Source organism: Molossus molossus, unplaced genomic scaffold (genome assembly GCF_014108415.1).
Source record: "Molossus molossus isolate mMolMol1 unplaced genomic scaffold, mMolMol1.p scaffold_m16_p_17, whole genome shotgun sequence".
NCBI lineage: Eukaryota > Metazoa > Chordata > Mammalia > Chiroptera > Molossidae > Molossus > Molossus molossus.
In genome coordinates, this window is record NW_023425352.1 from 21,581,889 (window position 1) to 21,608,522 (window position 26,634).

The 26,634-nt window shown below is 43.9% G+C and overlaps 1 protein-coding gene across 1 annotated transcript in view; it reads right to left on the reverse strand.

The window, feature by feature from the left end:
* WBP1L (WW domain binding protein 1 like) overlaps positions 1 to 26,634 on the reverse strand; it is a 64,756-nt gene that overhangs the window by 13,649 nt on the left and 24,473 nt on the right. Inside the window, exon 2 of the mRNA XM_036264506.1 lies at positions 311 to 413. Coding sequence (XP_036120399.1) covers positions 311 to 413 — 103 coding nt within the window. The remainder of the gene's footprint in view (positions 1 to 310; positions 414 to 26,634) is intronic.

The window sequence follows — 26,634 nt, forward strand, 5'->3', positions numbered from 1 at the left end:
TCACTGCTCAGCACACACTAGAGAGAGCATCAAAGACAACCCAGGCAGGAGTTTCTGTTACAGATCTGGTAACCACAGCCTCTTAAGAAGGCTCAGACCATATTCTCTAGTCTTCAGCCCACAATCCCCAAAGAGTATCAGAGTACTCCTCTTCTACAGAGGAATCACTGCTGGAACCTGGAAACTGATTCTACTTGCTAACACTGCCCCAAGAGAATGAGAAAAACGCTGACCAGTCCAAGGTTTTCCAACAAGCAGAGGCAGTAACCAGCACCCTGGGGTTCGAAGAAACCTCCAGGCAGGGACTTACACCAGAGTTCATAGTAGTAGTTGCAGCACTGAGACTGTCCACAGCAGTGTCCTGTGTCACAGATGTAGCTCTGATTGTTGGTACCCACGCAGGTTTCCTTATCCTAAAAGTAAATAAATAAGTAAACATTTTAGCATATTAAATTACAGTTTTTATTTGTTTTGTTTCTTGCAGATTTAAAAAACTGCCTTTATTCACAATTAAATTATAGTTTTTAAATATCATTTTTTCTCATCCTCCTTTCTGGTCGTCTCCTCACCCTCCACCAAAATGGTTTGTACCAATATTTATTCCATTAAGAAAAAAATATAAAAAAGAATAGAAGATTTAAGGGGGGAGGAAATGGTTTATTAAAAGAAGAGGGCTCGCAGGAGGGATGGCGGCGGCGGGGAGGGAGGCTTGGGCTGCAAAAAAGAATAATAAAAAAAAAAAAAAAGGAGAAGAGGCCCTGGCCAGGTAGGCTCAGTTGGCTGGAGCATCATCCTAATGTGCCAAGGCTGTGGGTTTGATCTCCAGAAAAGGCACATACAAGGATCAATCAATGAATGTATCAATAGGTAGAATAGCAAATCAATGTTTCTCTCTCTCTCCTTACTTCTCTCTCTAAAAATCAATCTAATTTTTAAAAAAAATGTGTACATTTGAAAAAAGAGAGAGAGGTTAGAGGATTCAACATACACAGCTGACTAGTAAAGAGCAGAGTTTTCCTCAGACAGGAAAGGGTTGTCACTTTCTTTATATCCAAGTACAAACATTTGGTGTTCCAGTGTTATTTAAACTCAGTTGGTGACAGTGTGATGACTCTCCTGTAAATAGCAGTGGTTTTTTAAAAATGTTTTTATAGGGAGAGACAGAAACATCGAGTGAGAGAGAAAAATCGATGAGCTGCCTCCTGCACACCCCCAGCAGGAATCAAGCCTGCAATCCGGGCATGTGCCCTGACCAGGAATCGAACCAGGACCTCAAGTCCATGGCACCACGCTCAATCCGCTGAGCACAACAGCCAGGCTAATTAGCAGTAGTTTTAAATAAAGCCGGCTTTTCTGTCAAAGTTCCTGGAATAATTAATGCAATATATATTCTAGGATTAAGATTAGCATCTGGTCAGGCATTCCATCCTCCCTTCAAAACACATGATCCCCAAGGTTAATTAGTGATTCAAAAGAGGGCTAAAATACTTGCTACTAAATTCCTCACCTGAGGATATTTTTCCATTTATCTTCAGATAGAGTGGGAGGGAGGGAGAGGGAGAGAGAGAAAAACACTGATGTGAGACATACATTGACTGGCTGCCTCCTCCACAACCCTACCAGGGCCAGGGACCAAACCACAACTGAGGTACATGCCCTTGACTGGAATCAAACCTGTGACTCTTTGGTCCACAGGCTGATGCTCTAACCACTGAACTAAACCGGCAAGGGCTAAATTCCTCACTTTTAAGAAAAGGAGTGACCGGCTCAAGTGACCTAGTACAATTTCAATTTTCTAGATCTTTTTTTTTGCTTTATCAAATGATCTCTTAATAATCTTGACTGGACCTAGGATTTATACTGTCCCTTGTCAAGGACAGCTACAGAAAGGGTACTGCTGAGTAACCATCTAGCAGTTTGCCAAATTCTATTCACAGCACTAGGGACTGGAGATGGAAGTGGGAAAGATTTTTTACATTTCACACTTAAAACAGGAAATACCCCTTGCCCGGCCAGTGTAGCTCAGTGGATTGAGTGTCGTCCCATGGACTGAGAGGTCGTAATTCAAATCCCAGTCAGGGCACATGCCTCAGTTTCAGACTCAATCCCCAGTAGAGGGCGTGCAGGAGGCAGCCGATCCTTGTGCCTCACATTGATGTTTCTATCTCCCTCTCCCTTTCTCTCTCTCTGAAAAATCAATAAAAACATATTTTTAAAAAATATATGAAATACCCTATGAGCCAACCTCAACTTCAGCCCAAAATATTCTCTGGACTGCAATGTATGTAACGAGACCTATAAGTCACCTGCTCTGTCTGGTTTTCAACATTTCTTTATTGTAAAGAAGTAGCACATGTATTTATTGAACACTGCTTCGTGCCAAGCACTGGGTTAGGTACGAGGGAGATACAAAGATAAATAAGACATTGTTCCTATCCCCAAGAAGCTCAGAGTAAAGAAGGGAATAAACCCTGCTCAGCAAAGAAACTAAAACCACAGTATTGTATTTGCTGCTACTCAGGCTGACCCTGCCCACAGCACACATCCGGGTAGATGCCTGCCAGTGGAAACTTAAGTCACATGGTCGGTTCATCCTCTCTGGGCCTGGCTTTACTAGGCTGTCTACTTGGCCAAGGGTATAAACAAAGCATGCCAGTGACTATCTACAGGGCTAGAGGCAGAGAGCAACAGTACAGGCACCTGAAGCCACAGAGAGAGGACAAGAATGGCTAAAAGCCACTCCCTGGCTCAGTGCAGGTCTCCACCATACATCTTCAGGTATTTCCTGGCCTTTTAAGAGTCTTACACCCCTGTATAAAGGGATTTAGGAAGAAGGAAACATGGGAAAGGCATTTTGTAAACTCTGACAATGAGGGTTTCACAATATTGCAAACATTTCTTCCCGTCTTTGCCTTCCTGTGTACACTGTAGGCAAAATGCAACCACCCAGTGGGTGGCTGTCCAGTGAGATGTTTCCTGTGAGGCCTGGCGTACATGGAGAAAGCAGATCTGTGCTCACTTTTGATAGAACACATGCTCTCTGACTTCAGAGTAAAAAACTGCTTTCATAAGGACATCAAAAAGTTTCTCTTGCCCTGGCTGGTGTGACTCAGTCAGTTGGGCGTCATACTGTGCTTCGTAGGGATGCTGGTTCAATTCCTAGTCAGGGTACATGCGGGCTCGATCCGCAGTGGGGGACATGCAGGAGGCAGCCAATGGATGTTCTGCTCTCACATCGATGTTTTTCTCTTTCTCCCTCTTATTTAAAAAAAAAATTTTTTTTTTCTTTATTGATTTTAGAGAGTAAGGGAGAAGGCAAGAGAGATAGAAACATCAATGAGAGAGAACATCGACTGGCTGCTTCCTGCATGCCCCCCACTGGGCATGGGCCCTAACCAGGAATCAAACTGGCGACCTCTTGGTGCATGGGTTGATGCTCAACCACTAAGCCACACCGGCTGGGCTCTCTCTCCCACTTAAAAAAAAAAAAAAAAATCAATATAAAAATTCTTTAAAGAAAAAAAAATTTTTTTTAAATAGTTTCTCCTGAGTCTATCAAGTCTTGAAATGCTATTCTTCTGGCACTGGCTCACAAGAGCACAGTTCAAGTATTCACAAAGTTTCTAAAAGAGGCTATGCTGCCTACACTCTGACACAATGAAGAACCCAGTGATACTTCTGCCTTGGGAAAATTCACCAGGTGAGGTCCAGGCTCTGAACTCATAGCGGCCAACCAGTCCTAAGTGGAATGGACCGTGTTTGAAATCTAAACAGGTGGTATCCTCATGACCTACTGGTGTCAGCTTTTATCTTGGCTCTTCCATTCCCCGAGGCAGGAAGCCTGATATAAACTCTACTTTTTTCCAGGGAGAACAGAACTGTAGTAGCACCCTTTCATCCAGAGTTCTTCAAATGCTTTTCAATCAGTATATCTCGTCCCCTCTTCTCCCTCTGCCCCCAGATAGAGTCTCCAAGCTGCCTAAGATGGTCTTGATTATGGGAATGGCCATTTTTCTGCTGCAGGACAAAGGAGAGATGGTGGGCAGTTCAGAAATATAAGTATGTAAGTGGGTTCATTGACCTTTATTTAGCCAAAAAAAAAAGTAGATTAGGGGTAGTGAGATGTGAGTGCCAAGGTAAACTCCTCCAGAGACAGAGAGACCTGCTGGTATGAGGAAAAAAATCCAGCCCTGGCTCAGTGGTTAAGAGTGTCAGCCCGAAGACCAGGGTCTCAGGTTTGATTCCTGTTCAAGGGCACGTACCTCGGTTATGGGTTCAATCCCTAGCCCTGGTTGGAGTCATGCAGGAGGCAACTAGTTGATGTTTCTCTCTCTCCTTCCCTCCCTCCCACTCTATCTGAAAATCAATGGAAAAATATCCTCGAGTGAGGATTAAAAAAAAGAGAGAGAAAAAAAAAATCTAGGTGTTTTAAGTTTAGTCAAATAGACCAAATAGAACAGAACTTTGATTCAGTTCCTCAGTGGCCCTAAGACTAATTAAGATGCTCTCTAATGTCCTCTTCAACCCTAAGGCTTTATTATCCTATCCGCCACCCATCCCCTCTGACACAACTCAAGAGCTCCTGAAATCTAGGTCTCCTCCTCTCATTCCAAGAGACAGCAAAGAACAGTGGTGTGCAAACCCTGCTTGGTGCTTTCCACCCTTCCCTGCAAAATGCAGCTTAACAGTAGGTTACCCAGTGGACTTTCACAGACCTCTAGGACCTTCATGTGGCTCAAGATCCACTGTGAAGCAGAAGTGATTAAGGGTCAGCCATCAGTCAGATCTACGTTCAAAACCAAGTTTATTAACTTATTTAGCCCACTATGCTTATTAACTGTGTGATCTTGGGTAAGTTACTTAACTTCACTGAGCTCTTTAAAAAAAAAAATTTTTTTTTCTTTATTCATTTGAGAGAGAGAGGTAGGGAGAGGAGGAGAGAGAGAGAAACATCAATGAAAGAGAACATCAATTGGCTGCCTCCTGCATGCCCCCAACTGGGGATTTGGCCTACAACCTGGGCATGTGCCCTGACTGGGAATCGAACTGGTGACCTCTTGGTGCATGGGTCACAGCTCAACCACTGGGCCACACCGGCGGGGCTTCACTGAGCTCTTAATATCAGTATTATTTTGTGAGCCATTATTGCCAGCATGAAAAACCATCCAAACAGCATTTTGCATTCACTTAAAACTCGTTGAGAATAGCAAAGTTCACTGGCAACGTGGGCTGCTCCAGACACACAAAGAATAGAAAACAGAACTGGAGAGAATGTAATAGAAAGTTCAAATACGGAAATTCTCAGCACCCTTGATGATTATCCTTTGCTTTTCTTCCAAGCATCATCAAGTACTTTACACACATTATGTTGTTCAGGCCAACACTTGAGTAGTGACCAGTAATTATCCCTCCCACCCCCTTGCTCCAGAAGGGAACCAGAGAATGAATTGCACTCTCTCTGTGGGCAGGAGCTCTGTCTCCTTATCCTCCTCCCCCAACCCCAGTATGAGCACAGTGCTTGGTACATAAAGATTTGCTTAATGAAACAATGGTAATGTAATCTCCATGAAGGCAGGACAACCCAGGGTGAATAATATAGCTAATGTGCACTGAACCCTTCCTATGTGTCAGGCACTGTTTTAAATGCTTTCCATGTAGTCCTTTATCTGAACTTGACAGCAACACTGTGAAGTGGGTAGTGTCAGGAAACAGGCCAAGAGAGGCTAAGTAATTTGCCGAGGGTCACACAGCTAGCAAGCAATACAATTTAGTTGGTCAGACTTCAGAGTCTGAGCTTTTAATTATTATTAAGCTATAGCCTCCTTGGTTGAAGTTACACTTCCTTAGCTGCTTAAATAAATCTTAAATCAAATAAAAATCAACATTTTGATTCTGATGGAAAAATAAGAACCCCGCCCTGTGGAGCGCTTTGACTTTGAGAACAGGATCCCTCCTTTTCTACTTGGCAGTGGGGAGGGACAACAGGCTTGGGAATCCTCCCTTCTTTGCTCAAAAGGTCCTATTTTCATATACTGATTTTCTGAACAGCAGAATGGTGTTTCATTCCAGTGTGGAAAACAGGACCTACATTCCTTCCTTCAGCATTGATGGAGTACCCTGCACCAGCCCTGAGCTAGGGGCAGGGAACACAATGGGAAAATGGCTAAAAACAGTCTGATCCCTGTCCTTGAGGAGCTTGCAGTCTCATGAAAAAATAATGTAGTCAGCCCTGGCCAGTTTTGCTCAGTGGTTAGATTGTCGGCCTGCAGTCCCGAGACCCGGGTTTGGTTCCCGCTGAGGGCATATACCTTGGTTGCAGTTTGTCCCCCCCACCCGTTGGATTGTGTGGGTGGCAGCCCCTCAATGTGTCCCTTTCACGTCGATGTTTCTCTCTCTCTCTCTTCCTCTCTCTCCCTCCCACTCTATCTGAACAAAAAATGGAAAAATGTCCTTGGGTGAGGATAAAAAATAATAATAATAATGTAGTCACACAGATTAAAACTGCAACCAGGAGGGAAAAATACACGATTCAATGATAGTTACAACAGATTATGACCCAGGAGCTAGTCAAGTAGGTCCAGACGTTCTCCCTCCCACTCTATCTGAACAATAACAAAAAAAAGAAGGTCCAGAACGGCTTCTAGGAGGAAGGTAAGTTGGAACTGAGATCTTCAGGGAGGTTTGAAACTCAGTGACCAGGGAAGAGGGACAGGAAGAACATTCCAGGCAGGAAAAAGGGAACAAGCAAAGCCCGTTAGCTAGGAATGGTTGAGAAAGTAGGTTAAGAGGGGACCAGACTGTGCAGGGAGGTGACAAGATCAGATTTGCATTTTAAAGATATCTTCTTCCTGGCAGTTTTCATTTGCATAAAACTCTATGGCCAAAAAATGCTAGAAAGGTAAAACAAACGTCACACAAATGAACTTTGTGCAAATAACTTGTGCTTTTATGCCGAGGTCTTTTACCTCAGGGAGGACTTGGTGATGACCATTAGGACCCTTGTGTATTATAGGCATGTGCCTTCAAGTCCTGGTACCACAGTGACCTTCTCCAAGATATATGGCACACATGGTCACTAAACAAAAAACACAGGCACAAAGAAGGAGCAAGAATGACCAACACTGAACTGGAAAGAACATTTTTTACAATGGAAAAGGATGAACAGTATGCCTTTTACACATATGCAAAAAATTATCTCATCTCTTTGGTGGCAGCAAAAACTGGGACTGACAACATTTTCCTTAAGAGTTTCCAGGTCTTATAGTTGCTATTCTTAGCTGAGCCACTGTAAAGGTCAATTTAATGAGCACAAGAATTTTCAAAGTGCCAGCATAAAGAGAGACATTGGGCAGTAACAGTTGCCCACGGATGGTTTTAATTTGCCAATTCATAGAGCTGAAACGCTCTGCTAGCAACTAGCAACAGCATCTTCATGTTCTTCGGAAAGTTTAAAGGTTAAAAAATAGGAAAACTGAAATACTTCATGGGATGCTAAAGCATAGGACACTAACTATTTTGGCTGCTGGATATGAACAAATTTGGAGCACACCCCTGGCTTTCCTTACGGGGAAAAGAAACAGTTTCTAATGGAAACGTCCAATTCCACAAATCAAGTAACAAATATGTATCGATACTCCTTCCCCAGGCTCGATGCTACAGTTACAGCAATGAGCAAGAGATTCTGGGGGAAGAGATCCTGCTTCCTGCAATACTGCCGGGTAGGTAACTTTAAAATTCTTCTCTCAGAACCCCTAGAAATACTGGCTATATAACAATATCATTTAAATTACATAGCTGAGCTTGCAAGAAAACAAGAGGATCCCCAGGAGCCAAAAATGTTGTGGGGGAACTAGAAACTACACTGGTAAATGAGGTCAAGCCTTTCCAGTTGCCTTGGAAAGTGGCTATTTATTGCTCTTGAGCCTACCTGAAACAGGGAACTGGAACTGAGTACCAATTATATAAAGTGATGATCCCCAAAGAGAGAAAGAGTAGACTAGAAAAAAAACTAGCCCATTGGGACCCAGCCAGTGTGGCTCAGTTGGTTGGGCATCAACCCATGCACCAAAAGGTTGCCAGTCTGATTCCTAGTCAGGGCACATGCCCAGCTTGCAGGCTTGATCATCAGCAGGGGCGTGCGAGAGGTAGCCAATCAATTGATGTTTCCCTCTTACAATGTTTCTCTATCTCTCCTTCTCCCTTCTTCTCTAAAAAAAAAAAAAAAACTTTGCCCAGCTGGTGTGGCTCAGTGGTTGAGAATTGACCCATGCACCAAGAAGTTGCCGATTTGATTCCCAGTTGGGCACATGCCCAGGTTATGGGCCCAATCACCAGTGTGGGGCATGCAGAAGGCAGCCAATCAATGTTCTCTCTCACTGATATTTCTATTTCTCTCTCCCCCTCCCTTCTCTCTCTAACATCAATAATGAAAAAAATTGAAGAGAAAAACTTAAAAACAAAAACAAAAAACAAAAAAACCTAGCCCTGAATAGTTTGGCTCAGGGGTTAAAGAGTCAGCTGGCAGACTGAAGGGTCATGGGTTTGATTCTGCACATACCTGGGTTGCAGGTTCAATCCCTGGCCCCAGTCAGGGTCATGCAGGAGACAGCCAATTGATGGGTCTCTCTCAGATCTCTGTCTCTCTCCCCCTCCCTCTTGCCCTTCCACTCTATCTGAAAGTCAAAGGAAAAATATCCTTGGGTAAGGATTAAAAAACAACAACAATAAAACTAGCCCATTGGCACACAGTGACAAAAAGCAATTGAGAGCAAAAAAGTATCTCCGTTTATAATCTGTAACCACAGGCCTTTCCTCAAGCTAACTTCAGATTTGAATTGTTCTACTACATAGTCTGAAAATTCCCAATACAAAAATTTAACACAGAAGTGGCCCTAAACTGGCAATAACTTCTATGACATCTGGCAGAAGAAATGTAAAACTCTGATAAGACCTACCCTTAATCAGGGCATGAAGGATCTCCACAAATAAAGCTCTGTTGAAGATGAACTCACAATACAAAATACAAAAATTTATACAGAAGTACTACACCACAAAAAGACTTGGGAAATTCAACAAATAGCAGGATAAGACTTCCTGGGTCGAAAAAAAAAAGAGAGAATAGAATGACCAGACAAAGTACAAATTACAAGCATGTTTCTTTTTGGTTTTTTTTAATCCTCACTGGAGGACATTTTTCCATTTTTTATTCAGATAGAGTGGGGGGGGGGGACATCAACGTGAAAAGAACACATCCAGTGGCTGCCACCCGCACGACCCAACCAGGGCTGAAGACAAACTGCAACCAAGGTACGTGCCCTTAGCGGGAACCGAACCCGGGCCTCTCTGGACCGCAGGTCTGCGCTCTAACCGCTGAGCCAAACCGGCCAGGGTGCATATTTCAAATTATTATTATTATTTTTTTAATCCTCACCTGAGGACACTTTTCCATTTTTTGTTCAGATAGAGTGGGAGGGAGAGAGAGAGAAACATCGATGTGAAGGGACACATCGAGTGGCTGCCACCCGCACGACCAACCAGGGCCGGGGACAAACTGCAACCGAAGTAGGTGCCCTTAGCGGGAACCGAACCCGGGTCTCTCAGGACCGCAGGCAGACGCTCTAACCGCTGAGCCAAACTGGCCAGGGCTGTTTCAAATTATTAAAGCCAAAAAGAAAGAATGAAAAACATGAGGAAAAAACATACTAAAAAAGAAACAGAAACCAAGAAGTTTGGGGGGGAAATAAAATAAAACATATAGAAAAATAGTTATTAAAACTAAAAACTAAACAAATGGTTATACAGAGATTAGACTAAGTTAAAGAATCAGTGAACTGGAAAACAGATCTGAGAAAATTACCTAACAAAGGGCTTCTACCAATTAAGAGGAAAAATGGAAATGGCAAATGAGAAATAGAAAGCTCAAAAGTAGAGAATGGAGGAGAGGTAATATTGACTTCTTTTTAAAATATGTTTTTATTGATTTTTAGACAGAGAGGAAGGGAGCGGGAGAGATAGAAACATGGATGAGAGAGAAACATCAATCGGCCGCCCCCTGCAGGCTCCCCACTGGGGACCAAGCCCCAAACCTAGGCATGTGTCTTGACCAGGAATCAAACAGGTGACCTCCTGATGCATGGGTCAATGTTCAACCACTGAGCCACACCAGTTGAGCGAGGAGAGGTAATATTTAAAGAGATAACCAAAAGTTTCCCAGAATTGACTAAAGATATGGAACTTATGGACAATAAAGAACTCACATCTGGGCACACTGTATGAAACTGGAGAATACCACAAAGACAAAAAGATCTTAAATACATTCTAGTAAAGAAGACTGAAAATTAACAAGTGAGATTAGAATTTAAAATAGTAATGAGCTTCATAAGGAAAATAAAACAGACTAATAGGACAAAGGGCTTTAGATGGGGTAGTCAGGAAAGGCTTCCCTGAGAAGGTGAAGTCTGAGTGAAGCTCTGAATCATGAAAAAAGCCAGCTTAAGCTAACCTACAGGACCAGTGTTTCAGGCAGAGGGAATGTTAAGTGCGTAAAGACACCACTGCCGGATGAGCTTGGTGTGCTCAAGGGAAAAGACTAGTGTGGCTGAGTACAGTGCATCTCAGGGAGAGTAGTAGTGTGAAAGGAAAGGCTGAAAATTCAGCAGAAGCCAGACCTCAAATGCTTTGTACAACAGTTAAAATAATATCCAAAGTACCACAGTTTATAAATTCATTGTTGGTTAACATAGCTAATTTCTCCCTAGCTGGTGGAGATTTGAATAAATAGCAACATATTTTTGCAATTCATATTTACTTTTCAACTTGGACCTCCTCTTTTTTTCACCCCTGCTATATAAGCTGTGGCTTCTACTGCAGAATAAACAACAAAATCAACTTTCCTTCCATTTTTGAATTAGAAATGACTTTCCAGAAAGTAGACCAAATTCTAGGACTGAACATCTACTAAAGTGGAGTTCTATCTGATTTTGGTAATGTTCTGTAACCAAAAAATAACAGAGTCTTCATAAACAAGACAGATTTGAAATGGCTAAATGAGAAAAGATAGCAAGCAACTTTAACTTAGAATCAGGTATTTTCTTTGTTTTTAATCCTCACCTGAGGATAGTTTTCTACTTATCTTCAGGTGGTGAGAGAGGAAAAGAAAGGGAGTGAGAGAAACATCGATGTGAGAGGGATACATCAACTGGTTGCCTCCCGCATGACCCAGACCAGGGCTGGGAACAACCTGCAACCTAGCTACGTGCCCTTGCTGGACTCGAACCTGGGACTCATTGGTTTGTGGGCAGATGCTCTACCACTGAGCCAAACTGGCTCAGATATTTTCTCTCTATCCTAGATAGAATCTTCAATTTCTGAAAATGCAGCACTTCTAGGTCTTTAGAAAAGGACTTGTAGGTGGTCATAAGAAATATTCTTTAAAGTTTTGTGGATTTACCTACATTTTACAATAAGAAAATTAAACTCACTTTCCCCCTAATACTATTGCTTTTAAGGCTGTTTGAAGAGCTGAGGAAAATAAGTAGAATTGTTCAAGGGCACATATTGTGAACTGGGTGGAAGGTTACAGAAGAGTTGGGAGTAAAGGAAAATAAGCTCTGGCAGAGGAATGATTTGGCAAGGAATCACGGCCTTTCTGTTAGTCTAAACTCCCTCTCTTTGATGGTAGGGATTGTTATATATTACTTTTGCCTCCATCACAATATATACACTATACATGACAATTAAACCTTTAAACTTTACTAGCTAAAGGAGCCCTGATAAAGGGCAGGCTAAGAAGTTAACCAAGACTTTGCTTTGTATGGACCGGGATATTAGAAATGAACTTTTATGCTGTTTGGTTGAGTTCAGTAATTTTCCAAAAGGATAAATAGCCAGGGGCAGGTTCCCTAATCAAGCCAGTAAATCTCATCTGATAAAATTCAGTCTCATCCCTCAAATTGGATAGTGTGCCCTTAAGACCTCTAGACTGCAGCTTCCTGGGCTCAGGAACATCCAGTCTCCCATCCGCTAACTGTAAAAAGTGCCTTTAAGGGTAAAGCCAAAGATTGGAGCTACTGACAGATTGAAGAAAAGCCTAGAACCAATGGGGGCAACTGCTGCTTCAAGATTTGGCTAAAGTGTATGCTGCTGAAGGGGAGTCCCAGGGGACCCTGAAGTAGCAGGGACAGGGGTGCATTTACTTCAACCTATGAGGGCCTCCTGGAACAATTCTATCAATCTTCTCTCAGACTTAAAGAATGACTCCAAGAATCTGAGGAAGGGCAACACAGTGAATCAGAACTAGTTAGGGCATCTCACAAATAAGTGAATATGCCCCAAACGAGCAAGAAACACACTTCGAAAACAAATGCAACAACAGAGAGATGTGTTTCCCATGGGTTTAAAATCACCTGGGGTATAGTTAAGAATGTAGCTTGAGCCCTGGCTGGCGTGGCTCACTTGGTTGAACATGGTCCCATGTACAGTGAGGTTGCTGGTTCAATTCCTGGTCACAGTACATGCCTAGGTTCGATCCCAGGTAGAGAACACACAGGCATGTTTTTCTCTCCCTCCCTGCCCCTTCCTCTCTCTCTAACATCAATAAAAACACAGTAAAAAAAAAAAAAAAAAAAGAGAAAAGGCCCAGGCTGGTTTGACTCAGTGGTTAGAGCGTCGGCCCATGGACCGAAGAGTCCTGGGTTCGGTTCCCACTAGGGGCACGTACCTCAGTTGCGGTTTGTGTGGGTGGCAGCCACTCCATGCGTCTCTCTCATGTGGATGTTTCTCTCTCTCTTCCTCCCTTTCTCTCTCCCTCTCTATCTGAAGTTAAATGCAAAAATGTCCTCGGGTGAGGATAAAAAAGAGAGAGAGAGAGAAAAGAATGTTGCTTGAGAACCTCTTGGGGCAGAGACTGAAGAAATTTGCCTTTAAAACACACTCCCAGCCCAGCCATGATGGCTCAGTGGTTGAGCATCAACCCATGCACCAAGAGGTCGCAGGTTTGATTCCTGGTCAGGGCACATGCCCAGTGGGGGGCATGCAGGAGGTGGCCAATCAATGTTCTCTCTCATAGATGTTTCTATCTCCCTCTCCCTCTAAAAAAAAAAAAAAAAAAAAAAAAAACCAATGAAGAAAAAAAAAATTTTTTTAAATAAAATAAAGTAGCTCAGTTGGTTAGAGTATCATTCCAATACTCCTAGGTTGTGGGTCCAATCCCCCAAGAGGTCACATACAAGAATCAACCAATGGCCCTGGCCAGTTTGGCTCATCAGTTAGAGTGTTGGCCTGTGGATGGGAGAGTCCTGGGTTCGGTTCCTGCTAAGGGCACGTACCTCAGTTGCAGTTTGTCCCTGGCCCTGGTTGGGGTTGTGTGGGTGGCGACCACTCGATGTGTCTCTCTCATGTCGATGTTTCTCTCTCTCTCTCTCTTCCTCCCTCTCTCCCTCCTGCTCTATCTGAAGATAAATGCAAAAATGTCCTCGGGTGAGAGAAAAAAAAAAGAATCAACCAACAAATGCATAAATAAGTGGAACAACAGCCTTGGCCGTTTGGCTCAGCAGGTGGAGAGTCCGCCTGCAGACCAAAGAGTCTTGGGTTTGATTCTGGTCAAAGGTACACACCTTAGTTATGGTTTGGTCCCTGGCCCTGATTAGGGTGGTGTGGGAGGCAACCAGTCGATGTTTCTCTCTCTCTCTTTCCCTCTCCCCTCCCTTCCACTCTATCTGAGGATAAATGGAAAAATATCCTAGGGTGAGGATTAAAAGAAATAATAATATATAATTAATTAAATGAAAAAATAAAAATACTCCCCTGATTATGCTTACACATATATTCAAGTTTGAGAATCACTGCCCTAGATTTATAATAAACATAAAATATGCACAGTTCTTGCCCCCTACAAGTGGAATAGTCTGATACTCTTTTTCTAGAATCCCAAACACATCCCAACAGTTATCCCTAAGAGTAGCCACTTAGAATCAAGCCACATTAAATTATTCATAATCTCTCTGCCTCAATCCATAAAAATATACATACACTATACCACAAACATGTATTTTTTTAAAGTAACATGTCAGTTGGATACATTCCTATCCACACTAGCACCGTTGCTGCCAAAGCTGCATTGCAACTGGATGCTCATTAAATAGCCCCCAAACAGAGCAGCCAGCAAAGAAATTAAAATCCATTTCCTGTGTTGCTATTAGGAACCTGAATAACAAACTCAGATAAAACCACTTGACCCTGGTAGGAAAATCCCAGAGCAAAGACTGAAAGTTGCAACATATCCCATGGTTTTATTAAAGGCTACTTGTCAATGTCTTCCTGCAAGCAGGCCATGCTGGCTGCAGCAGTATAGGACATTAGGTTAATGTGCCATTCTTTCTCTCTTGGACACTTAGAAGAAAAAACAGTCCTGCCTTGAGGTCCCCCCCCCCCCGCCCACTCAGAAATCCCTCATCATTGGTCTCTTCTGTCACAGAATAAATGCACTGAGAAATGGGCATTTCAGCAAGAGCTGGTGCAGAGAACTGAGGAATAAAATATCAGGTAGCATGCGACAGAGCAGGTGGCACTTCGACTGAGCAGGAGTACAATTCAGTTGACTGCCATGTGTCCACAGTTGATCCTATGACAGTAGGATCTAACTGCCTCTCCTGCTTGAAGGCAGGGATTGCAAACTGGTGGCCCTTAGGACACAATGGGCCCACTAATCAGTTCTATGCCCACAAGGTACCTTTTTTTCAATGTTTTAAAAAGTGGAACTGTCTGTCAACATTTTAAAATGAGAACAATTTTTATAGAAATTCAGATTTCCAGCTTCTCTTGAAAACTTAGGACTCATATATTAGGGCCTTAGGGCCATATTAGGCTGAGTCACAGATATTCATGAGCTCTGGCTCTACCACAGCTTCCCCCATAATCCCTACTGTCCTATACCCCATCTACTTGACTCAGGTCCCTGCCTGGCCCCTGTGGGCATCTGATTAGCCTCTCCTGCTCTTAAGTTCAGTAATAGATTGTTCAGAGGCCCAAATATAAACAACAGACATCTGAACTGTCTACATCGAAGCTCAAGAAACACCTTACACACATGTAAAACAGGTATCTGGACAAAGAGAAGGGGCCCTTCTTTCTTGGGGGAAACACCTCTGCAGAATCAGGAAAATCTCCTGCCACAACCCTCAAGCGATGCGACAGAGAACCAAATTCTGCCCAGTGACTGGTAATCAAACATTCGGCTGGGCATTTTTATCTATGTTATATATCCCCCTCTTTACAGGAAACTAGGGAACTGAGGTTCAGAGGGGTCACACAGCTAGAACAAGTATTCTGGACCCAAATTTTAGTGGAAAGAATTTCATGTTTAGGGGTTTTCCTAAACTTTCCTACTAGATGCTGATAAGCACAAAAAAGAACTCATAAGCTGTGAATTTTGCCTTTGAGGAACTTCATAATAACTAAACTGTTACATTAAAAAAAAAGTTTTGTCCAGCTGCTGTGGCTCAGTGGACTGAGTGTCATTCCATGGACTGGGACGCCCCACTTTGATTCCCAGTCAGGGCACATACAAGAAACAGCCAATAAACGCATAAATAAGTGGAACAAGAAATCGATCTCTCTCTATCTCTCTCAAAAAAGTTTACCTTTATCTTATGGATAAGAAACTAACATTTAGCATAAGGCTGCAGATGACAGAACTTGGATCCTCAAAACCCTGTTCTGGTTTTTGGTTCAATATTCTTCCTATGACTGGCTTCTACGTTGCCAAAGTCTTTGTTAGAGCTTGAAAATGGCTCTTGATCAAATAAAATACTTCTCTGAAAGGGATCTGAAAGACTGAAGGTACAAGTTAACTTGTAGTTGATGTGCTTTAAGAGATTCACCAACCCTGGCTGGTTTGGCTCAGCAGTTAGAGCGCTGGCCCATGGACTAAACAGTCAAGGGTTCAATCCCTGTCCCCGGGTCGCGGTTGTGCAGGAGGCAACCAATTGATGTCTCCCTTACATTGATGTTTCTCTTTCTCTTTCTTTTTCCCTCCCTCCCTCCCATCCTCCACTCTATATGAAAAAAAAAATCAGCCCTGCCAGTGTGGCTCAGTAGATTGAGCATTGTCTCGTGGACTGAGAGGTCCTGGTTTGATTCCCTGTCAGGGCACATGCCCAGTTACGGGTTTCATTGCCAGTATCGGGCATGCAAGAGGTAGCAGATTAATGCTTCTCATCGATGTTTCTATCTCTCCCTCCCTTCCTCTTTCTCTGAAAAATCAATGAAAACATATTTAGCCCTGGCTGGTTTGGCTCAGCGTTTAGAGCGTTGGCCTGCGGTCCACAGAGACCCGGGTTCGGTTCCTGCTAAGGGCATGTACCTCAGTTGCAGTTTGTCCCCGGCCCTGGTTGGGTTGTGCAGGTGGCAGCCACTCGATGTGTCCCTTTCATGTCGATGCTTCTCTCTCTCTCCCCCTCCTACTCTTACTCTATCTGAACAAAAAACAAAAAAATGTCCTCGGGTGAGGATAAAAAAACAAAACATATTTAAAAAAACAAACAAACAATGGCCCTGCCCAGTGTGGTTCAGTGGTTAGAGCATCCATTCCAATCAAGGGGATGTATCTCAGTTGCGGTTCGTCCTTGGCCCTGGTTGGGGTAATGCGGGAGGCAACCAGTCAATGTGTCCCTCTCACGTAGATGTCTCTCTCTCACACTCTATTTGAAGATACTGTAGATGGGAAAATATCCTCAGGTGAGGATTAAAAAAAAAAATCAATGGAAAAATATCTTTGGGTAAGGATTAAAGAAAAAAAGATTCACCAGTTTCATTTGACAATGAAGAATACACATTGGGGTGAGGGCGGGTGTCCCCAGAGGCACAGTCCTCATTTTAAGCAAAATTCTAAACTTAAGCCCTTCCCCCTTTTGTTAATACTCACAGGAGGGTATTTTTCCACTGATTTTTAGATAGAGTGGAAGGGAAGGAGGGGGAGAGAGAAAGAGAGACATTGATTGGTTGCCTCCTGCACGACACCTACCAACCAGTGCTGGGTACTGAACCAGCAACTCAGGTATGTGCCCTTGACCAGAAATCAAACCCAAGACACTTAAGTCCGAAGGACAACACTCTAACCGCTGAGCCACACCAGCCAGGGCCAACCCCATTTTCTGCTAGCAGTTCTATCCCACTGCAGTAGGCTTTTGTTGGAAGCTAAAGAAAAATTAATGGGACTTGTCTTATGTGCCTATTTGTCTAGAGACCAGTACCAGAAACCTACTGCCAATAAAAAGTGCAACACTGTTCAAGGAAACCGGTTACTTCTACCTCAGACAAAGGATCACACTGAAAATGGTCTCCCTGCAAACAGATACAAACTTTCTTTTTTAATCTTCAGAATCCAGAGACTCCATTTCCAAATTACAGTGAGTAACGTAAAAGAACTTTCTGAACTATAAGACCTTATATTTAATGATTAGAAGACTCAGAAAAGAAATAATTTAGTATGTTATCAGAAATAGACTACAATAAACTCAAGCCACAGCAATGGGCACCTGGCTTGAAATATGGCTATTATTAAAATAACTGTAGCCTAATTGTTCTTAAAGCTATATAAAGTTATTTGGGCCCTACTGAGATCTTATCTTTGGGGGGTGGGGGGGGGGTGTTGCTTTTCCAGATTATTCAGATCAAGTGATAAAATGTCAGTTCCAGAAGGGCTGAATCTCATCTACTGGCCACAAAAACTAATGCTATACCTATACTGTTCACCAGACATATAGTACCTGATGATTAGGGGCAACCAAGATGTCACAATTCTAAGTCTCTGAGCAGGTAATTAGCACACTGCTTAGAATGCAGTGTCCCTAGCTTTTACTCCATAGATGCAGGTAGCAACACCCTACCCCCCTAGTTGTTAACAGCCAACAATGTCCAAACATTGCCAGATGTCCCCTGGAGAGAGGGGCAAAACTGTTCCTAGTTTAGAACTACTGTTCCACACAAATTTTACCACACAATTTAGTGCAGATCATGTTCCATCCAGTCTTGTTGCCTGATGGCCTCATGGGCTCCTCAACCACTCTATAAATTCCCTGAGAGCAGGACTGATGTCAGTCTCTCAAGTGCACCCACTTGATCCTAGCAAAGGATCAGACATGCAAAACCTTCACAAAGTACTGATCCTGGTGACTCATGGTCAAATAACTCCAGGGACTGGTCCTGCCCCGCACTCCCTGTGCCTCTTAGCTATGAGGCATAGGAAGGGATCCTCAAGGGTTAGGCCAAGGCTATGGTGATGTGATTTCGCATGACCACTGAGAGATTCCATGGCTCTATGGTCATGACAGGTTTACAGTAATCCAGCACCATCTGAGCCTGGCCCATAAATCCGGAACTCCACCCAGAGACAGGCAAGTGATTGCACATTCTACTTTTGTTGGCAGCCTGCCTCCACCTATCCTGGGTCTCCTTACCACACTCCAGAGCCACACCCAGGAGTGGGAGGTCACAGGTATTCACAACACTGCCTGATGGGTAACCAGGGACTTCCACACCTTTGATGAAAACCACACGATAAGTTGGGCAATATTTGAAACCAAGAATGAGACCATGTGTCACAGTTCAGTGGAAGATCCTGAGAGCAGTGTGTTAGCAAGAAAACCAAACAGTAGCACATATTCTAGCCTCCTTGATGCAGTGCCCATGGGAACCAATGTCTTATATGTAACACAGTCCCAGCAAACCCTCGGCCACGTTCAGGAAAAGAAGTTACTGCGCCACACTCCAGCCATTCTCTCAAAGCATGTCTCCCTCTCTCCTCAAATGTATACAGCTTCCCACTGCTGCCTCTCATCTCCCTTTCAGTTAAAAGGAGATAAATCAAGCCAGTCACCTAAGATTGAATCATCAACCCTGGCCGGTTTGGCTCAGTGGTTGGAGCATTGGCCTGTGGACCAGAGAGTCCTGGGTTCGGTTACTGCTAGGGGCATGTACCAAAAATTAAAATTAAAAAAAAAAAAAAAAAAGAATTAATCACCATTTATAGCAACTGGCAAAAGAGGCCTCTTGTGAGGTCCAGGGGCTCAGCCCAGGTGAGCCCTGCCTAGAGAAGCAATGGCTACAGAGGGGCACAGAAATGGCTAAAGCAGGTCAACCTACCGGGCTGTTTCAACTACAGATTCGCATAAACAGCCAAGAAGTGCTGGGGAGGGTAGGGTAGGGAGGGGTAGAATTAAGAAACTAATATCTGGCTGGTAGGGAATTAGGGCAGGAGAAGGAATTTTATAGCCCCCTCCCCTTTTTAAGTAACCCCGAAAGTATTGTTTTCTGGACTAAAATTTACCTCTTCAAGGAAAAGGGGTGGGAGGGGGTGGATCAAACTCATGGGATATCACTGGAGGAAGGAAATGTTTTCTTTGGCTCCATCCCGGATAAAAGTTTCAAAATCAGCAGATAGTCTTCTTTTCCACTAAATTATTGTCCAGTCCACTGGTTTCTCTTTGCTTTGCTTACAGAAAAGTGATAAAAAAAAAAAAAAAAAAAAAAAAAAAGCCACATTCCTCTAAAAAAGTACCTTCTTGTAATAGAGATGGTTGGTGTTTAAAAATTCACCCGAGCCCTGGCCAGCTTGCTCAGTGGTTAGAGCGTCAGCCCTCGGACCAATGAGTCGCGGGTTCGATTCCGGTCAAGGGCACATACCTCGGCTGCAGTTCGTCCTAGATGATGTGTCCCTCTTACGTCAATGTTTCTCTCCCTTCCTCCCACTTGATATGAAGATAAATGGGAAAATGTCCTCGGGTGAGGATTGAAAGAAAATTCACCTGAAAAGGCTTAGATGGCAGCCACCCTTCCCCACCTCTAGGGGACAGGGGACAGTAGGGAACTGAGGTGTTCTGTGGTGCTGTCACCTAAAAGATTTTTACAAATCAGTTCCGATAAGGTTTTTGGCTCCAACCTCAGATAGGACAAACAACAAATGTCACCTTGGCATGTGCTGCACTACATACAGTCAGTTCCCTTCCAAGGAGGGTCTTGCTCAATTTGTCCTGAACCTGGTAGAGAGGCTAAGCACACAAAGAGGGGAATGGTGACTGGAAGTCAACACTCAGTCTTCTGCTGAGCACAGGGCACGCAGGGAAAAGATCTGGCGGCAGACTCTGGTGCAGGTACCATAGCAGGGCAGTATGTAAGAGCAGGACAACACGGAGAAGACCTGGCCCAGAGCAACCATAGCCATCCATTAGCTGTGTGATCCTGAAGAGAGAACTCCTTGAGTTTGTTTCCTCATAGTAGAAAGGACATAAGACCGCCTACACCTCATGGGTGGCTGTCTTGATGAAATAATAAAAGTATCCTGTAAATGTTGACTAATATTCAGAAGTTAAAGGGGTAAATAAGAATTTGGCGCCCTGGCCGGTTTGGCTCAGTGGTTAGAGTGTTGGCCCGCGGTCCAGAGAGAACCGAACCGCGGTTCCCGCTAAGGGCACGTACCTTGGTTTCAATTTGTCCCCAGCCCTGGTTGGGTCGTGCGGGTGGCAGCCACTCGATGTGTCCCTTTCACGTCGATGTTTCTCTCTCCCTCCCACTCTATCTGAACAAAAAAATGGAAAAATGTCCTCGAGCCCTGGCCGATTTGGCTCAGTGGTTGGAGCATCGGCCTGCAGACCAGAGAGTCCCGGGTTCGGTTCCCGATAGGGGCACGTACCAAAAAAAAAAAAAGAAAGAATCAGGCAAATTCCCTCTTCCTAGTCATGGCTCCCACCTTGCAGTTTTAGACTAGCTATCACCACATTTTCAGTGTTGTCCTTGTAAGACCCTAAGATCTCTAACCATCAGGAAGAAACAGGTTTGATACTCTGGTTGCCCTGACAATTAGCATCAGGCCAATCAAGGGCCTGTAGGACCAACGCCCCCTGTCAAGACTGCAACAACCTCTTGGGCCAGGAGTTGGTCCCTCTTAGATGTGCCTATCCATGATAAATTCTAACATGGCAAGGGCACATTGCCTGAGAGGATCCCAGACCTACCCCAGTTTGGTTGGAGCATACTCATTTCTAATTATCAGGGATCATCTCACTTTATAGTGAGGACAATTTGGAGCCCAGTGGGCCGCCCCCACAGAGAAAGGCAACAGTCTGAGGTGCGAGATATAATTACTGTCTTGATGGATCTAGCCTGCATTCATTCCATCACTAGAACATATCTTCAACTGGCCCTTCTACACACCTACAGCGCAACAACTGAGACTACCAGACTGTGCAAAGGGTACTTGCAGAAAGCCATCTCTTCACTCCTCTAAACTCCTGGAGCACTCTGTACCTCTCTAATGCTACTCAGCACCACATGCCGAATGTTCCAGTTACCTGCACGTTTGTTCTACTTCCCCAACCTGACTGTAAAACTCTTGAGGGCAGGGACAGAGTTTACACCTCTTTGTATGCACAACATGTTTTGAATAGAATAGGTGCACAATACTTTTCAGACATAGGAGGTTGGTCATAAGAATCCTTCAGCATTACAAAATCAATGCCTTCTGAATCAAACAGGAAATCGAATTCATGCCAATCAGCAGACCAAACATTCTACTGCAATATTGTTCTCTGGAAATCAGTAATGCATCTGTGAGGTATACAGGATGGATTCTCCCTTAACCAAAAAACTAATTTTCTGTTCTTGCCAGATAATAAAAAGAATAGCACGCTCGCCCTGGCCAGTTTGGCTCAGCGGTTAGAGCGTCGGCCTGCGGTCCGCAGAGACCCGGGTTCGGTTCCCGCTAAGGGCACGTACTTCGGTTGCAGTTTGTCCCCGGCCCTGGTTGGTCGTGCAGGTGGCAGCCACTCGATGTGTCCCTTCACATCGATGTTTCTCTCTCTTTCCCCCTTCCTCTCTCTCCCTCCCGCTCTATCTGTACAAAAAATGGAAAAATGTCCTCGGGTGAGGATAAAAAAAAAAAAAAAAAGAATAGCACGCTCAATTGTATTTTATCTAAAATTTGGTACATGGTGCATTCCCAAAATGTTCAGCAGGTGATGCTCTTCCAAACTTCAGCTCTTCTAAGTACAAAGACTATTCTTTAGTCAACACTATTAGTTCTGTCACACAAAGGACACTGAAGACAGCTCATTGGAAGAAAGCTACAGGCCTATCTGCCTTTTATAGACACTGAATTCATACCACACTCATTTTGACTGAAAGGCCCTAATGTTTTCCTCCTTCTCTGTGACATAAAGGACAGCAATACTTAGTGAGCCAAGGTCTTTAACACCAAGACTCACAGGTGACAGTTTTCCTTTTCGTTCACAGGAGAAAACAAAAACAACACTCCCCAATCTGATCTGTCTAGAATGCTCTTTCCCCAGATCATATGTCTGGTAAACTCCTACTCATCCTTCAAGATTCAGATCAGATATCACCTTCTCAGGAAAGCTTTCCAAGCCATCCCCCACCCCCAATCTGATTTAGATGCTTTTCCACCCTCTACCATTCTAGTCCCTGGGGATTCCTAGTCTCAGCACATTGTCATGTAATTTTTTCCCAGCTACTAAAGATGGGGGATTTCATAGAAATGCATATTCCTGGATCCCCACCCAGACCTACTGAATCTGCATTTTAATAAGCCCTACTCACAGGTGATTTTTGTGCATTTTGAGAAGAATTGCATTAGAGTGTGAGCTCCCAGGAAGTAAGGACTGTGCTTTATTTTGTCTTTGCATCCTTTATACCTGGACTCCGTTCATTAAGTGTTTAAAATCTCCATGCAGTAGCTTTATTCAGTAGATGCTGCATGCCTGAGAGTCTTCACACAGTAAAATGCAAAAGTTCACAAAGAGAAGAGCAGTGTCTTATCTGGTCCCTGGGACACTACTTAGAAACAACCTACAGAAAATATGTAGGAACAAGAAATTAATACTACTCTACTCTCACAGACAATTGGCAAAACAGTCTAGGTAAAAAAAAAATCTTCAGGCGTTTGAATTTAAAAAGCACAAACAAACGAACAAACAAAAATGTTAACTACCATTTCCTTAACAGAACAGAACCACACTACCACCTAAGACAAGGTTGTGAGTTATGTGAATTAAAAAGAGAGAGAAAAAAATATATATATGTATGTGTGTGTGTATATATACATTTATATATATATATTTTGTGTGTGTGTGTATATATATGTATGTATATATATACACACACACATACATAGCCCTGGCTGGTTTGGCTCTGTGGTTAGAGTTTAGAGTGTCAGCCCGTGGACCAGAGTCACGGGTTCAATTCTGGTCAAGGGCACATACCTTGGTTGCAATCGCCCCTGGACCTGGTCAGGGTCCTGTGGGAGGCAATCAGTAGATATGTCCCTCTCACATTGATATTTCTCTCTTTCTGTCTGTCTCTCTTTCCCTCCCCCCAACTCTATTTGAAGAGAAAAAAAATTCATATATATTATGTATGCTAAAAACTAATAGCATATACAGTTTGTCATTTTTTAAAAAACAGGATTATCACCAAGTAATCTTTAGAAGGCTGGCTTTTACATAGGTCCAATAAAGAACATAGTTATACTGTCAGACATAGAAGCTAGAAAGATAGAAAATTATGTAACCCAAATTATAGGCAAGGCCTGAATCACAGAGCCTTGGGCAGAAAGGGCCTTCAAGAGGTTCTCTAGGTTCAGCCTTCTACCAGGAAGCTGTTCAGAAACAAGAGCTCAAGATTCACTTGCTGTTGATCCTCTGAGATGCTCCCCACAACAACCAACCTGGCCCTTTACCTGTCACTGCATCCTCTCACTTAACTGAGTGGCGGGTATTGGAGTTCCCTTTCTTGCCCCCAATACATAAGATTAATAGTATATTGATTGGTACAGTAAGCCATAGCCTCTCAACTCTCAGTCAATGTACAAAGGTAGTCATGCACAATGGTAGTCACCAAATGACCGGTGCGAGAGCTCCTACACCCACCACACCACACTTCAGTAAAGGAATCGGCCTCTAGAGCTTTTCCTTTCTGGCACTCCTGTGGTCTTGCATCCATCAGGAATGAGTAGATAAAAATAATAGCTATGTTTTTAACTAAATACCTCCTCTCAGCCAACCAAGGTGCTACTGGTTGAAATACATTCTTTTATTAAATTCTCCCAATAACTCCTTGAGTAGGTTTTAATATTTCCATTTCAAAGATGAGGTTCAGAGCAGTTCAGCAGGCCTGCCTTGCTGAGACCCCAGAGGAGTCAGGATATGGACACAGGTCTTTCTGACTCCCAGACCTGCGGACCTCTGTATCAGGCACTCTCTTCATCATCTGACCTAGCATGGGATGCTTTATCCCATTCCCAATGCTGCCCAAAAGCCTAACCAGGGCTCACTCTGCCCATAGGTTAAAATGACATTCTTGGAAATGAGAGGAGATGCTCAAATGGGATCTCACTCTCTGCCTATCAACAGCATCAAAGGAACACTGAACATCAACAACAGCAGTAATGGAAGGTGTGGAGCTACTTTAAAAAGCTTACTTTTAAAAGAAATTCAGGCAGCTGAAGGGAGATTTGCTCATCTAGCACTTTTCTGAGTGAGATTAGACCAGTGGTCCTTAGCAGGGACTCTCTAAGACTTCTGTGGTCTGATCTTTTCTGTGGCTTTTCCTCACCAGGAACAGGCAGCAGAGGGCGTGTGTCCCTCCCCACCCCCTCTTACAGCCGCCACGGTTACAGTTACGCATTCTCATACAGACATGCCTTTCAGACCAAGGAGGGGGTGGGGATGGCCAACTCTCAGAAGCCCTGGAACAAACAGTTGGCAACAGCTGTGTCCGCAGCAGACAGCAGTTGGTCGCTCGCTACTGTTTTTTCATCCTAATTAGGTTACTGGCTATATAATGTAGTGCCTCGACTTCAAACGGCGGCCCCCAAAGCAATCAAGTCTCGGCTACAGGGGTCTGTTGGTTTTGAAAAATCAGTCAGGAAGGCCAAAAGGTGGTTGATCCCACCCCCATCCCTCTGCAGTGTCCAGAATGTCCCTCAGGCACACAGCCCTGACCACATGCTTAAAAGAAAAAAGCCTTTGGGAGCCCTTCCTTTAAAAGCAGGTTCCCTCTCCCCACTCAGAAATCTCTTTAGAACCAGAGAACTGTGAAGAAATCTCTGCTAACTAACCAAGTCAAAACGGAGAAGGAATAAAAGTGGTTTTGATCAAGAATCAAACTCTGCTTCTCCCCCTCGCCCTCCTCAACCTCTCCACTGTTTCCTCCAGGCAGCTCTGGGAAAATCAGAATGGACAGAGACTCAGAGTTAAGAATTCGGTGGCTCCAGAAGTAAGGAGCCACCCACAAACAAGAAAGGAAGACTGGAAATTTCTGTATGAGAGCTGGCCTGTTATAACTGCGAGACATTTTCCAAAAGGTTCCCTCCACCCCAAGCAGTAATACCAGAAACAAGCTCCCACCCTTTTCCCCTTCCCCACCCAATCCACGTACAACCAGTTCATTACCTGTCTAAGACCCAAAAGGAAAGGCATCCTGCAAGAGCATCATCCACACTAACGTTTGCAACAAAGGGCTTTTAAAAGTTAAGTTCTTGGAATGAGCATTTCCCCTGGTGGGCCTGTGTGCTCCTCCGTCCCAGTTAAGCAGCCTTCCTGAGCAAAGCAGAGAAAGTAAACAGAGTCCTGGGACCAAGCAGGCACTCTTCCTCCCTACTCCCCACTGCCTGGCTCCGACCCACCCCCACCTTCTCGTGACATATCTCAGACGCAGCAAAGCCCAAGCTGTCTGCCAAGGGGGAAATGACATCAGTTCAGGCACAGCAGAAAAAGCTCCAGACAGCTGCTGTGAAATACTGAGAAGGATGTGCTACAAACCCACGATGGCCAGTCCTGGACCCACCTAGAGTTGGAGCCTGCAACGGAAGACAGAGCTGGCTCCCGCCTGTTTGTCCTCCTCAGGAAAGAAAATCAAGCAAAGTGACTGTCAGTTTCACAGGACCTTTCCACCCCCACTACGGCCAGAGTCAGTGCTCAGTAAATAACAGGCTTTAAGTCTGGCTGTCCCAGCTTTCTCTAGGGATTGAGGCAATTCCAGAGGGCATAGCGAGGCACCTCTTCCCCAGCTAAAGCAGGACATACTACCTTGGACGCTGACCTCTCCAGCCCTGCTTCAACAGGAGAGTTTATATTTCATAAACAAATTGCGCATGTACAGGTGCCAATATCTTTCCTCACTTGTCTTACAAAAGGTACAACAAGTCCCACCACAGCCTCCAAGTTGCCAGTAAAGCACATCATCTATATTTAAACCAACTCTTGCTTAAAAGTTCACCACCTTAGGTTTGTTGTGCCTCTTTCTCTAAGCTCAGTTTGTAGAGAAAATGGCTCTCTAACAGCAAGCTTTGTACAAAAAGCAAAAGCCCTGGGGTTGGTGTCCTGACCTGACTTTTCCTGGTCAGTGGTGTAAGCCAGCTCTCATCTGGCCACCCACCATTCCCTAAACAGCAGGTCACAGTAGCTCTCCCTGACCCAGAATCCTCTACCAAGGAAAACACTAGCAAAGGACAAAAGGCATATGATTGGATTTGGACTTGCAGGGATGAATCTCCGTAAGGAGAACAATCTTCAGAGGAACTTGGTAAACCCAAAGTTACTTTCTACTGACTTCGTAAGGTGCAAA